At 61.4% G+C, this 13,065-nt stretch overlaps 1 protein-coding gene across 4 annotated transcripts in view; it reads left to right on the forward strand.

The window, feature by feature from the left end:
* The window catches only part of GTF2IRD1 (GTF2I repeat domain containing 1), a 96,243-nt gene that overhangs the window by 66,582 nt on the left and 16,596 nt on the right, over positions 1–13,065 (forward strand). For 3 of the 4 annotated variants that reach the window (XM_059154642.1, XM_059154644.1, XM_059154643.1), the window contains exons 19-22: positions 161–217; positions 1,485–1,568; positions 4,891–5,074; positions 5,585–5,613. In XM_059154642.1, coding sequence (XP_059010625.1) covers positions 161–217; positions 1,485–1,568; positions 4,891–5,074; positions 5,585–5,613 — 354 coding nt within the window. The remainder of the gene's footprint in view (positions 1–160; positions 218–1,484; positions 1,569–4,890; positions 5,075–5,584; positions 5,614–13,065) is intronic. The other variant, XM_059154645.1, reaches the window with a different exon arrangement.

Raw genomic sequence — 13,065 nt, forward strand, 5'->3', positions numbered from 1 at the left:
CTGCCCCATCCCTCATCCTCTAGCCTAGTCCCGTCCCCCGGCGCCCCCCGCCGCCGCCCTCCCTGTCAGGTTTCCCCACCCACAGACACCACCTCCATCCGGGGGGGCCCAGGAGCTGGCTGCTCACCCTGGCTTCTCTCCCCCTCCCCCCGCCCCCCAGAGAGGGATTCCGGGGACCCTCTTGTGGACGAGAGCCTGAAGAGACAGGGTTTTCAAGGTAAGGTTGCAGCTCAGGATGGGGTCAGCTGCCCCAGCGCCGTGACCTCGACCTGGCTTGGGTTTGGAGGGCCAGACTGGGGGTCGGGGGAGGGGCTGGCCCCCGATGCGGGGGCCTGGGGGACTGAGAGAGGCCGGCTGGCAGGTGGGGCAGGAGGAAGAGGCTCCAGGAGGGTGTGGGGGGGGGCAGCAGGGCGCAGGACTTGGCCCACTGTCCGTCCGGCCCGCTCTGTGTCGGGCCGTCAGCATCTCCTGGATGCCCGAAGCCAAAGACGGGCGAGGGCCCCGAGGGGCAGCGGCTCTGTGGAGGAACATCGCGGGCCAAGAAGGGCCGAGAGGCAGGGAGAAGGTGGAAGTAGGAGAAGCTTGCGGCAGTGCGTGCGCGTGGGCAGGCAGGAGACACAGAAGCAGGAGGTCCTGTTGGGGGGGGCAGCTCCAGGGGGTGGCCACGCATCCCCGAGGCCATGTCGTTCCCCAGTGGCCTCCGGCTGGTCCCTGGGGCTCTGAGGAGGGGGAGAGAGGTCAGCGGGACCAGCGACAGGAAGGGCCAGCCCAGAGAGCGGGGGTACCAGATCCCCCGGAGGGTGGCTGGGTACCCCAGAGATGGTACCCAGATCCCGGAGGGGTGGCTGCTCCCTGCCCTGTCGCTCTCTCTGTTGTCTCCCGGGCGGCTGGACGTGGCTGCCATGAGGGACCCCCTGGCTTCCAGCCCACCAGCGGCTCCTCATAGCCTCACAGCAGACCAGGGGTCCTCACCGCACCCGCCCACCCTAGCCGCCTTGGGGACCCTCCCTTCTTCCTTCCCCTTTCTGTGTCCCCAGGCAGTGCCGGGCTGCAGCCTCTCGAGGTCAGGGGCCCTTCTGGGGCCCCCATGGCATGGCTGGCACGTGGGCTCCTTAGACAACGCCCCCCCGGCTGGGGGAGTGGCCTGGGGTGGCCCTCCGGACCGGCCCCGCCGAGCCCCAGAACCTGCGCCCCACTCGTGGGGCCTCTGATCTCCCAGGCTTATTTACTGCTTTGGTCTTTTCAAAGGCCGACAATTAATTTCATTTCCCCACTCACGGCTGTTGGCACAACTGTGTGCGTCCTTCTGGAAAAACACGTCTCCGTCTAGACGGTCCTTCTGAGGGACTCTGAGGGGCCCACTCCGAGGGTCTGATAATTGCCCGAGAGGGACCTCCCCACCCTTAGAAAATCACATTCCTTAGAAGTCCCCAAGTGCCTTTGAATTTAACAGCCCCGGCCCATAACCGGTTCTCCCTTTGCAGAGAATTATGACGCTCGACTCTCACGCATCGACATCGCCAACACGCTGAGGGAGCAAGTCCAAGATCTGTTCAATAAGAAATACGGTGAGCCCCGGGGTGCCCGGGCAGGGGGGGAGGGCAGCCCACCCGCCTACTGTGGGAGGAGAGGCGGGAACTTCCTGCTCGGGGCCGTGGTCACTTCTGGGAAAACCAGGGACTCACGCACGGACGTTTCTTGTGCACCTACTATATACTGGGAAACAGCAGTGAAGGAAACAGAGGCCCTGCCCTCTTGGGCCCTATAGGCCAGGGAGGTGAGACAACCCTTCAGTCACCACACACAGAATCTGATAATGACAAGGGTCTGTTCCACGATTTCACAGGAAAAGAGCAGAGCTGCTCAGGAGAGACTAACTTGGATTAGGGAGGGAGCCAGGGAGGCCTCTTTAAAGAAAGAACTGAAGGGTGGGTAAGGAGTTCATCTCGTGGAGAAGAGAGGGCAGGCCAGCTAAGGTAATAGCACGTGCAAAGGCCCTGGGGCTTATCCTAGGAAGGGACCAGAGGCTGAAGTGGGGACGTGGGGCTGGAGGGGCGGGGCCCTGTCTACAGGGTTACCAGGACACAGACCCCGTCGCCTAGGCCCTTCGAAGGAACCATGGTCTTGCTTTTGTGTTTCGTTGGGAGGACTCAAGCGACGGAAGGCACTCTAGTTGTAAAGTGTCTTCCTGGCTGCCCATGTGAACGGGAAGGTGAACGGGAGCAAGAGGGCAGGGCTGGGCGACCGGCTCGGAGTCGGAGTGACGACAGGCTGGCCGGGCCCCGGCAGGGGTGCCGGAGGACGGTGGATGGAGCGGAGCAAGCTACAGAGGTCGACTTGGAGGTGCCCAGCTGGTGGGGAGCAGGACGGCGAAGGGGGCCGAGGCCTCCCGTTAGGTCTGATTTGAAGAAAACAGGCTCGTGTGGTTCAGGTGCTTTAAGGCCTCAAGTAACAAAAACAAACACTCCGGCTGCCCCAGCCAAGGGTGTTGGTGGGCTGCCGGCTCAGCTCGTAGGACCACAGCCCAGACCAGGCCAAACTGAGCCACCTAAAGAACAGTGGCCATTATTATTCCTCGTGGTGTCCGTGAGTCAGGAGTCTGGGAGCGGTTCGGGGTGGCTGTCCTTTGGAGTCTGTCCTGGGGTCATAGTCGGAAGGTGGCTGAAGCTGGGGTCACCTTGACAGCTCCTCGCTCACGTGGGACCGCTGGGCCGGGGAAAGAGCTGGCACGGGAAGAGCTGGGCTGCTCGGGCCTCTGTCCCTGTTCCCATGCTGTCTCCCCACGTGGACTCCCCAGCCCCAGCCCAGCGACTCCAAGGTGGCTGGATTTGCCAGCCAGGTGGGAGCCGTCACCTTTGAGAGCCTCCACGGTCCTCTGTTGGTGGAGGTGATTACGAAGTCCTGCCCGGGGTCAAGAGGAGGGGACATAGGTCCAGTTCTCCATGGGGGAGTGTTGGCGACGCTGAAGGAGCCTGTGGGTTGGGAGGAATGTTGGTGCAGCTGTCTCTGGGCAGTATCATCAGCCAGAGCGCACAGCCTGGAAATTCCAGCAATAGATCCGCCTTCAGGATCAGCTGGATCCAGCAGTTCCGAGATATCCTTAGTGTCTTTCCACCAGGTGGACTTCAGTCTCAGGCTGGCTTCCCTCTTGGTGGCAAAATGGCCACAGTGGGTTGCGCTATCCCACCTACCCCCTGAGGAAGGAAGGAGGGGGCTGGCTGTCTCACAGGCTTTCTCCAGAGAGCAGGGTATTTTTCCTTGAGCCCCTCCCTTGTTTCTCATTGGCCCCCACTGAGTCACATGTCCATTCCTCATCCAATCCCTGTGGCAGGGAAACCCCACATGCTCACCGGGTTATCGCGACCTATCACCCTGACGAGCGAGAGAGACAGGGATGGAGCATCGGCCTGACAGGTGGACACCCAAACGGTCAGCTGGAGAGAAGGGGCAGCGCCCTCACCAAGGAGGGGAAGCTTGACGGGGAGAGGATGAGTGCCGTCTTGCATGTCTTGCAAAGACTCATAGGCAAGTGGGGATCCAGTCTACTGTTTAGGCCAAGGGGGCAGAGGAGCCGAAAAGAGGACCCAGACCAAGGCCAAGGAGCCCTGGTGTCTAGAGGTCAGGTCCAGGCAGGAGCAGAGTGACCAGAAAGAGTGGAAATCTGGAAAGTACAGGGTCATAGACACCAAGGAGAGGGCTTCAGGGCGGGGAGCGTGGCCATCTGTGCCGAACTATGTCGAGAGAAGGGCGGGTGTCTACTGGATTTGGCCACACGGAGGCCATCCGTCATTGTAGCAAGGGCCAGCGGAGAGGGTAGAAGTGGAGACAGCGGTGCTCCCGTTGATGGATCACGGGTATAAAATTTCCTGCATGTCCAATTATTTTTTCATCTCAAAAAGGATCTCTTAGCCATCGCCTGTGACCTCGTCAGCAGCACAGTCAGGATAAAGAATTAAAAACGGGCTGCAGATCCATCAGGACAGAGCAGGAGCAGTCGCCAGGGCTCGGGGAGAGACGGGGAGAGACCGCTGATGGCTGCAGGGTTTCTCCCCGGAGTGATGAATGTGTCCTGGAACTAGCTAGTGGTGAGACTTGAACAACCTCGTGTGTGCTCTGGAAACCCCTGGATCATACACATTCAAATGGTTCAGCTTTATGGTATGGAAATTATATCTCAATGAAAAAAAAAAAAAAAAGAAAAAAACAGGCTGGAATGATGGCCAGAAGTCAGGGGTCCTAGGAAACCACCGAGATTCTGTAAGTGGTGGATACAGATGACAGATGAGGCTCTGAGTTTCCTGGGAGCCAGAGCAAAAAGGGAAATGAGTCTGGTATTACCAGTCCCAGTGTCCTTGAGATAAAAACCAGTTTCTTGCCCAGAGAAGGATCAGCGCCTCACGCTGAGACAGGAGGAGATTTCTGCATCGTGTCATAATGAAGACATGTCATCCCCCCTGCCAACGCGGGGGATGGCGCTCTCAGTGAGCCCTTTGGACGGACGGCAGGGACCCCGAACGCAGTCTGTCCTCAGGCGGGGCGGGTCCCGGGGGTGCTGACGGAGGGTCGGGCGTTGTAGGGAAGGGCCAGCCACGCCCACGGGTCCCATCCTCCGGGAGGAGAGACCAAGGAACCTGAGCCACTGTCCTCCCCGTGGCCGAAGCATCATGTGCCTGCCTGTTCCTCAGCCCTGCGTGGACACACTCGGCACCCCTGCACGACCCGCCCCCAGCTCCCGGCCCCGCACTGATCGTCCCTTCCCACGGGGCTACACGCCAGCCCACTTACCCCCCAACCCCACACGCACGCCTTCCCATCGCGTTTGCACCCCCGCGTCCACACGCCAGCCCTGCTCTGTCTCCTGACGACACACGCTCTGTCCCTCTTCCACAGGAGAAGCCCTGGGCATCAAGTACCCCGTCCAGGTCCCCTACAAGCGGATCAAGAGTAACCCCGGCTCGGTGATCATCGAGGGGCTCCCCCCGGGAATCCCGTTTCGAAAGCCCTGCACCTTTGGCTCCCAGAACCTGGAGAGGATCCTCGCCGTGGCGGACAAGATCAAGTTCACGGTCACCAGGTACTCAGGGGAAGGATGAGGAGGCCAGACCCATAGGAGCGGGACCCCGAGCCTTTCATGTGATCTGGTCCTGCTTTGTTCCACTCTCCGGTGCCCTCCTGGGTCCCGCGTTGGGGCAGGGGGTGCAGAAGGGTGACTGCAGGCCAGCCAGGGTGCAGAGAACCGTACGTCAGCCCCCACAGCAGAGTGGTGGCCTTCCTGTCACCTCCTTCCAGACCTGCCTGCAGCTCCCACTCCCTGCCCTCCCGGGCCCCGGGAGAGGCAGTCAGCCCACTCCAGAGGGGAGGACGAGGAGACGGGATTTGCCTGGGGTCCCGGAGCCAGCAGGAGGCCCCGGGCCCCCTCCCGCACAGCACACTACCGCACTGTCACTGTATCCGGCCGAGCAACGAGTCCCCGGGCAGCTGGTTAAGACGCCATCCTGAGGCAGCCTGTGTGGGGTGGGCCCCAGACCTTTCTGCAGAGCCCCCAGGCTCCCCCCTGATGCTCCCCTCTCCGTTTCTCTTCCAGGCCTTTTCAAGGACTCATCCCAAAGCCTGGTAAGAGGCACTGGCTGGGGGGGGGCCGCTTGGCGTGGGAGGCAGGCCGGCCACCGTGCTGGGGGCCAGAGGCCGGAGCCCCGGCTTACTGTGGGACGCCAGGCCCCGTCCTTCTCTTCTGCCACCTCCTCTGGGCAGCGGCCCCAGGTGGGGGGAGGAGGGCCACCGCGGAACGTCGGGCCGAGAACAGGGGGACGGCGGGGCACGGGGACTCGCGTGTTCACCCGGCCAGGGCTCGGGAGGGAGGGGCTGGGCCAGGTCCGTGCCCTCTGCTCCTGATGCGGGGGCCGGGTTGACCTCCGTGTGTGGGTGAGCTTGGTGGCGGGTGGTTCGTCATTGCAGAGGGAGGGGTTTCTGCCTAAGGACCCCCGGACTTGGGCAAGGGCTTCCTCAGCCTCAGGTGGCAACTGTCTCTCCTGACCGCCTTCCAAAGCCTCTGCTGCCTCCATTTCCTCCGCGGGCTGTGTCCTGGCCCTCCTAAGGCCTGAAGGAGAGGGGCGCCTGGCCGGCTCCGTCGGTAGAGCACGTGACCCTTGATCTTGGGGTTGTGAGTTCAAACCCCGTATCGGACATGGAGATTACAAAAAAAAAAAAAAAAAAAAAAAAAAAAAAAAGACCAGAAAACCCTGAAGGAGCAGAGACTGTCCCTGTCCCTGCGGGGACAACATGACTGCCTCGGGAGCCCTCTGGGCTGCCCCGGAGTCTCCAGGGCTGACGCTGCCTCTGCTGAGTTCTTGACCCCAGAGCCTGTGCATGGAGAGACGGGAAGCCTTGTGGCCTGGCCCAGGCAGAAACGCAGAAACGCAGAGAGCATCTGTGTGCTCCCAGCCCCTCCTTCCAGAAGGCAGGGTCCTTGTAGGGGCCTGAGTGTGTTGCTGCCCTGGGGCAGAGGGCAGACACAATCGTTAATGAACTTGCGGAGCAGGAAAGGAATTCAGTTCTGACACCTGACCTGGGCTACGAGGCTTTGCCCTGTGACCTTTATACGGTGGAGGAAATGGAGGCCCAGGGAACATCAGTGACTCGCCCAGATGCCCACCTCTGGTGAAGGGACCGTTGGGTCCCAAGCCTGGCTCCAGGCAGGCAGGCCCCATGATGCGGGTGGTCCATAACCCAGCAGCCGCCGAGTAGAGGAAAGTCAAGCTTTGCAGAGGAACACAGGGGGGCAGAGGGTTCGCCGGCAACCTTCCCGCAGACCACAGGGCTGGGCCATCCCGCTGACAAGCCCCCCCCAGCCCAGGGAGCCTGGTGGCCCACTGGCAGTTAGAGGAGCTTCCTGACACAGGCCAGCTCCTGGGGTCCCCAGGTGAACCAGAGAGGGAGCTCGGGTCTGGGGTCTGGGGGAGGTGGGACATCGGCAGGTGCCGTAGTCTGGAGGCAGGTGGGCTGCACCGGACACGGGTGCCCAGGGCATGTGGACGGCGGACATGGGCTGTGGGCCGGTGGCAGCACGTGGACCGTGTAGACTGTAGGGAAGCCCAGCCTGGTGCTCAGACCTGGGTTCAAATCCCTGCCCCACCCCCCCCTTACTACCCATGTGACTCTGGGCGCCTTATTTTCCATCCGCAAGCGTCTGCTTGCTCCTCTCTGTGATGGGGAAAGGCGTACCTGCCTCCTTAGGTGATCACAATTGGGTAAATGGTGGGCAGTGACCGGCGGGCTGTGGAGGACTGTTTTCCCGCTGCTGTCCTGGGGGCTTCATCCTGACGCTTGAGTGAGACGTTGGCGCATCATTCAGCCCGGGCTGGCAGTGACGTTGAGGTGCTCAGCCACGGGGACGGTGGCAGCGGTTGTTCCTGGGGTTTAGGAAGGCTTCCTGGAGGAGGTGGCATTGAGCCGGGCCTCGGGGACGAGGAGAACAGTGTGTGGTACAGACGCAGGGCCCAGCGCAAGCGAAGGCACACAGGGGAGACACCGGGGGCCGTGGCTGGGGCGGGGGCAGGGTTGAAACCAGCGTGGCCAGGAGGGTGTGGCGTGTCATGGCCAAGACACTTTCCTGTTCCTTCCGTGCTCTTCCAGAAATACGGAACGGAAACTCAGAAGCGCAAGACATGTAGAATTAAACCAGATTCTACGAAAGGCCGCATGGCATGGTGGAGAGTCTGAGTTCATTTCCCTCCCCTTTGCCCTGGGCTCGTGTCCAGGTTTCAGAAGGCGTCACAGGGCCAAGGAGTTAGGGTCACGGGGCCACCAAGTCTTGACTCTCATGTGTCCACGTTGGTGCCTACAAGACGACATGGACAATTGTCCATGCCGAAGGTTGGAGAGATGCCCCTTGCTCCTCCCTGTTGAGGTCCCCCAGGGCCTGGAACCTTCTAAGAAGCCCACCCGTGTAGCAGCTTCCTACTACAGAGAGTTTGAGTGCAAGCCGACCAGTGACTGGGGAAGGGTCTGGTCCACGGGTGGGACAGGGTGGGAGGGGCCAGATCAGGGGTGCCGTGGGGAGGTGCGGGGCTTGGGAAGGGGAGGCTTTCCTGGAGGGGGAGGCCTGTTAAGGTTAGCTCTGAGATTTTCTAGGGGATTTAGCAAAGGCTCCCACAGAAGCCTTTCCTAACAAGAACCTTCCGAGACAAGTGAATTCTAAAGAAGATGACGCTGTTCATGATGCTTCCTAGAGTCGTGGGCTGGGCCAGAGTGAGGCGAGGGTGTGGACGTTTCAGAGCCAGCTTTGTTCTGGGGCAAAAGAGACGATACCAGAGGCCTTTAGTGTTATCCCAACTGGGTACATCACTTCTGCCTTCCGGGCCTCAGTTTCCCCCCCAGTGTCTGTTAGTCCTTCTCCAGAGTATTGGCCAGGCGCCTGGGTAATGACGGACTTGGACTGAGTCTCAGAGGACAGTGGGTGTGATTTCGGGCCTCTGGTGGTGGGGGGAGCCGAGGGCCAGCCGCTTGACAGATCCCTAATGGGGTCGGCATGCTGGCTGGAGGGGCCTGGTGGAGAGACCTGGGGCTGCAGAGGGTGGGGGGGCCGGGCCCTCTGCTCGTACCAGCGTGAACTCCAGTCCTGCCTTTCAGTGGGCCCGGGTGACCCAGGCGTGAGCTCAGGAGCCGTCGCGAGTGAGAACAGGAGAGCTCCACACTGTTGGAGCTGCTGGCTGCCTCAGTGGGCTTGAACTGCGTTAAAGCAGGGAGGCCGGGCCGGTGGGGCTGGGAGGCAGGTGCCTGGGGACAGCACTAGGAGTCGCTCAGAGTCCCTCAAAGCCCCCGGCATCGAGCTCTCGGGCACAGATGTGCACCAGGAGCCACAGGCCACCGTTCCCCACAGAGCACAGAGGACGTGTTTGCTGTGGAAGGGATCTGGGTGACCCTGGAGCCAGACCCAGAGGGGCCCCTGGCCGTGGACACCAGCACAGCAGCAGAGGCTCTTTGGGGTAATGCTGGGAAGCAGCATCGGTGACCCAGGAAGGAGAGGCCCTCCGCCCGGGGGGCTGGTGTAGGAACAACCACAGAACATTCTAGGAGGTCATAAAAACTGAAGGGAAATGCAGAGTATGTGTCCATGGTGGAAGTTTGGAACACACAGAAATCTAAGTGCCTAGACGGCTGTTCGTTTTTAGGATGATCCGTTTCTTCCGGATTTTCCCCAAGCTTATTAACTTCACAGCTCGCTGTTGTTCTTTCTGTACATTTACGTACACACACGCTGGAAACATAACCACTTTCTGATGTTTTTTAAACCGCCCGATGACATTCCCTGGTCAGGCTGCGTCATAGTTACTGTCCCGTCCCCCAGCCGGGGCCATCGGACAGCTCCTCGTACCGTGGACACCTGACCTCTACATCGTGCGCGTGATCCGGCCAGTCACAAAGCCTTCCCGTAGCAGCACACGGGGTCTCCCCCAGTAACCAGTCTTACAGGAAGAACACAAGTTTCAGAGAGGTTAAGGAACTCGCTAAAGGTCACACAGCTTGTGCCGGCGCCTCCCTGGGCTTTCAGCCGCGCTGGGTGGCTCTTTGCTGCCCCCTTCTGGCTGCCAGCTTCCATAACAGGGGCCCTGCCTCTGCCCCTTCAGGTTCACAGTTAATCCTTAGGGTTTATGTTTATGTACAACAAAAATATATTGTCGGAAGAGCGTGCGGCCCTTGGTCTCGGGGTTGTGAGTTCGAGCCCCACGTCGGGTGTAGATATTACTTGAAAAATATTATATGTAAGGGCGCACGTCTGCCTTCTTTTCGGGTCATGATCTTGGGGTCCGCGGCAAGCTCCCTGCTCGGCAGGGAGTCTGCTTCTCCCTCTCTCGTCCCCTGCTTGTGTGCACTCTGTCTCTCAAACTTTAAATATATATCTAAAAATACATATTTGTGTATATATATAAAATATGTATGTATATTAAATACACGTATATATGGCCTGCTTTGTGGCAGGCAGAATCTAGGAATACAAAATAGACCAAAAAAAAAGTCTCTACCTTCGTGGAGCTTATTTTTTAAAGGGGAAGATAGATAAGGACAAAGAGCACCGAATTTGATAGTGACGACTGCCGCGGGGACATGCAACACAGGTAGGATTGTCAAAAGGACAGGTTTAGAGAGGCCAGCAGGAGTTAAGACCTGAGGGAAATGAGAGTCGGAGCCATGTCGAAATCCCAGTGGAAGCGTCTAGGGAGGGAGTCCGTGCAAAGGCCCTGAGGCCCTGGACATACTTTGGAAGTAAGGCTAGCAGGATTGCTGATGCAGTTAAGCGTGGGGTGTGCGCCAAAGATTTTGTCCTGAGCAGCTGGAGGGCGAGAGGGGTCAGGGTCTGTCAGGCACACACCAAGGGGCCGGGTTGGACAGGCAGATCTGTAAGTCAGAGAGAGCATCCTGCTGGAGCCATGCGGGTGGGGACGATTCCGCCGGCAGCGTGTTTTGGTCGTGAAACTGGATCACTATGGGGATGAGTGTGGACGGCTTGGAGGGGCCCAAGGGTGAGCCCTGGGCCCTCCCACGCTCAGGTGTTGGAGAGACAGGCGGCCAGAAGCCAAGCGTCTGGGCCAGATGCTGCGGGCGAGGTCACGTATGGGAGACCAGAGACCGGCCCGTGGGGTTGAGCAACCCCCAGAGGTCGTGGGCAGCGGGGTTAGCAGCCGTTCCAGGGAGGGGACCTGGGTGCTGCGGCCGGCTCAGGAGGGATGGAGAGCGGAGAAATGGATCGCTCCAGGGGCAGGAGAGAGATGGGGCAGGGCTGCCGGCTGCAGTGGGAGAGGAGTAGGGTTTTAGAGGTAAGAAGAGCCGCAGCGTGATTCTAGAAAAATGAGTGATGGGGGTGGGGAGGGGCAAAAGGAGGGACCCCGCCGCCCCCCAGCCCCCCGGGAAACGGGGATGGAAGGGGGAGCTGAGAGCTGGTGCCGGAGCCCCTGCTGACTCCTCCTAGGGAGACGGGAAAGGGACGGGGCGGCGCTGTGGGCCCCAGCGCCGATGCGAGACCGCTGGAGTCCGGTCCTCGAGGCAACGGCTAGAAAGATGGGAGGGACAGTCCCGTCCATCCTGACGTGGGCTACCAGGGAGAGGCCGCCCCTGTGGGTGACCAAGAGGTTCAGACGTGGCCGTCGAGGCACGGAGGGCCGGGGGCTTGGAAGGTGCGTCTGCCTATGCGTTGCTCCCCAGGAAATGTGATGGGAGCCAGGTGGGTGTCCCCGAGCCCCCGGTCATGAGCTCGGTGCCACCTGCGGCAAAGACCAGCCCTTCTCCCCGCTGGAGACCTAGCTTCCTGCCAGGAGGCCGGGGAAGGCCTCTCACACGGCCGCTAGGAGCCCTTCTCAAGCCTGTTGGGTCGATGCTGTGATCACGCCCATTTCACAGCTGAGCACACTGAGTGAGGCTGCAGGCGGCAGCCGGGGTTAGCCCGGGGCCCAAGTTGTACCCAGGTCTGGGCTCTTGCGGTGCGGAGGCACAGGGGTTGGGGGAGCAAAGAGTGAGGCCAGAATTAGAAAAGGCCTGGACCAGAAACTTCACCGGTGATTCAGGCTCTCTCTGGTGGCACTGGAGGCTTGCTTTCTGAGTCGACGAAATGACAGGATCCGCCTCATATTGTCTTACGGTTACCATGGTAACCAGGCTGCCGCCCACCAGGGGTGGATTGGAAAAGCAAAACTGGGGTGGTGAAGCCAGGGGAGGGCTGAGGAGGCTGACCCCAGGCAGGAGGCAGCAGGCCTCGGAGGTGGGTGGTGCTAGGATCTAGAGGTGGCCGAAGAGTGGCAGGGGAGGCCGGGCGGAACGTTCTGGAAGAGCGATGGTGGTACCCAGGCCCGAGGCTGGGTCGGGGCCTGTCGCACTTGGTGGGACCCGATCGGTGTTTGCACGCGAGGCGGCGACGGGGCTGGGCACGGTCCGCGCGGAGGTGGCAGTTGCCGCCAGCACTCAGGCCAGTGGGTCGCCCTCGGAGATGGGCCAGGGGACACACTGACCACTGGGAGACCTTGCAGGAGGAGAGCCTGTGAAGGAACGGGGTGGGGTGGGGGGAGGAAGTGGAAGAATTTGCTGGTAAGAAAAGCTGAGAGCCGGGCCCTTCTGGGAGGCACAAGAGGGATCAAGAAAATGACATTCTAGAACTATTCTCGAATGGCAGTGGCAGAAAAAGGGGGGCGGTGGCGCCTTGTTGGGTAGTGAACTCCCCGTCACTGGGGGCATTTGAGTGGAGATCGGAGCCCCCACGTCCCAGCGGGAGCCGCCTTTAAAGCTTCACTGTCCCCTGCCTGGTGAGAGGGAGCTCTGGAAAGGCTCAGAGGCAAGGTGGTCACCCGCCCCATCGCTTCCCGGGGCCTCCCAGCTCCCCAGCTTCCGCAGGGCCCCGCCCTGGTGTTTGGGAACCACGAGCGAGGGACAGGCCCAGCCACCCAACCCCAGCGCCCGCTGGGCAAATGCAGGGTCCTGGGGACCCAGGCCCATGTCCTCTGCTCCGGTCCCTGGCCCCCCCCAGCGGCGCGGCCCCCCCTGCCGGCTCCGGGGACCCTCAGCCAGAAACCAAGCAGCAGCCCCCCTCCTCCACATCCCCCCCCACCCCCAGAACAGGGGCTCCGGGTCGCGGAGACAGAGCAGAGCTGCCGACTTCCTGTGTGACTCCAGGAAGTCAGGTTCGCCTGCCTGGGCCTCGGTTTCCCTCCTTGTGAAGCGGGAAGGTCCCACGCGGACGGCCGGGCAGGGTGGGGAGGCGCGGGGGGCCGGGGGGGGGGGTGGCCGGGGGCGCGCGGGAGGCGGCGCGAGGCGGCGAGGCCGGCCAGGCGGAGCGTGGAGGGCCTGGAAGGCCTGGCTTTGCAGCGTGGACTAGACCCTGCAGACCCGGCCTTGGCAGGCTCTTCCGCTGACGTCCCCCGCGGCCGGAGCCCAGCACCCCTGCAGGGCAGGGCTGAAGTTTCCAAGGGCTGGGGGTGGGGGGGTCCTCGCTCTCCCTACACCGTCTGCTCCCTAAACTCTGCCCTTAGAAGAGCAGCGGTGTTCGGTCGCGTTCCGCTGAGAGGCAGGAGTCAGCCGCCT

Source organism: Mustela lutreola, chromosome 17 (assembly GCF_030435805.1).
Source record: "Mustela lutreola isolate mMusLut2 chromosome 17, mMusLut2.pri, whole genome shotgun sequence".
NCBI lineage: Eukaryota > Metazoa > Chordata > Mammalia > Carnivora > Mustelidae > Mustela > Mustela lutreola.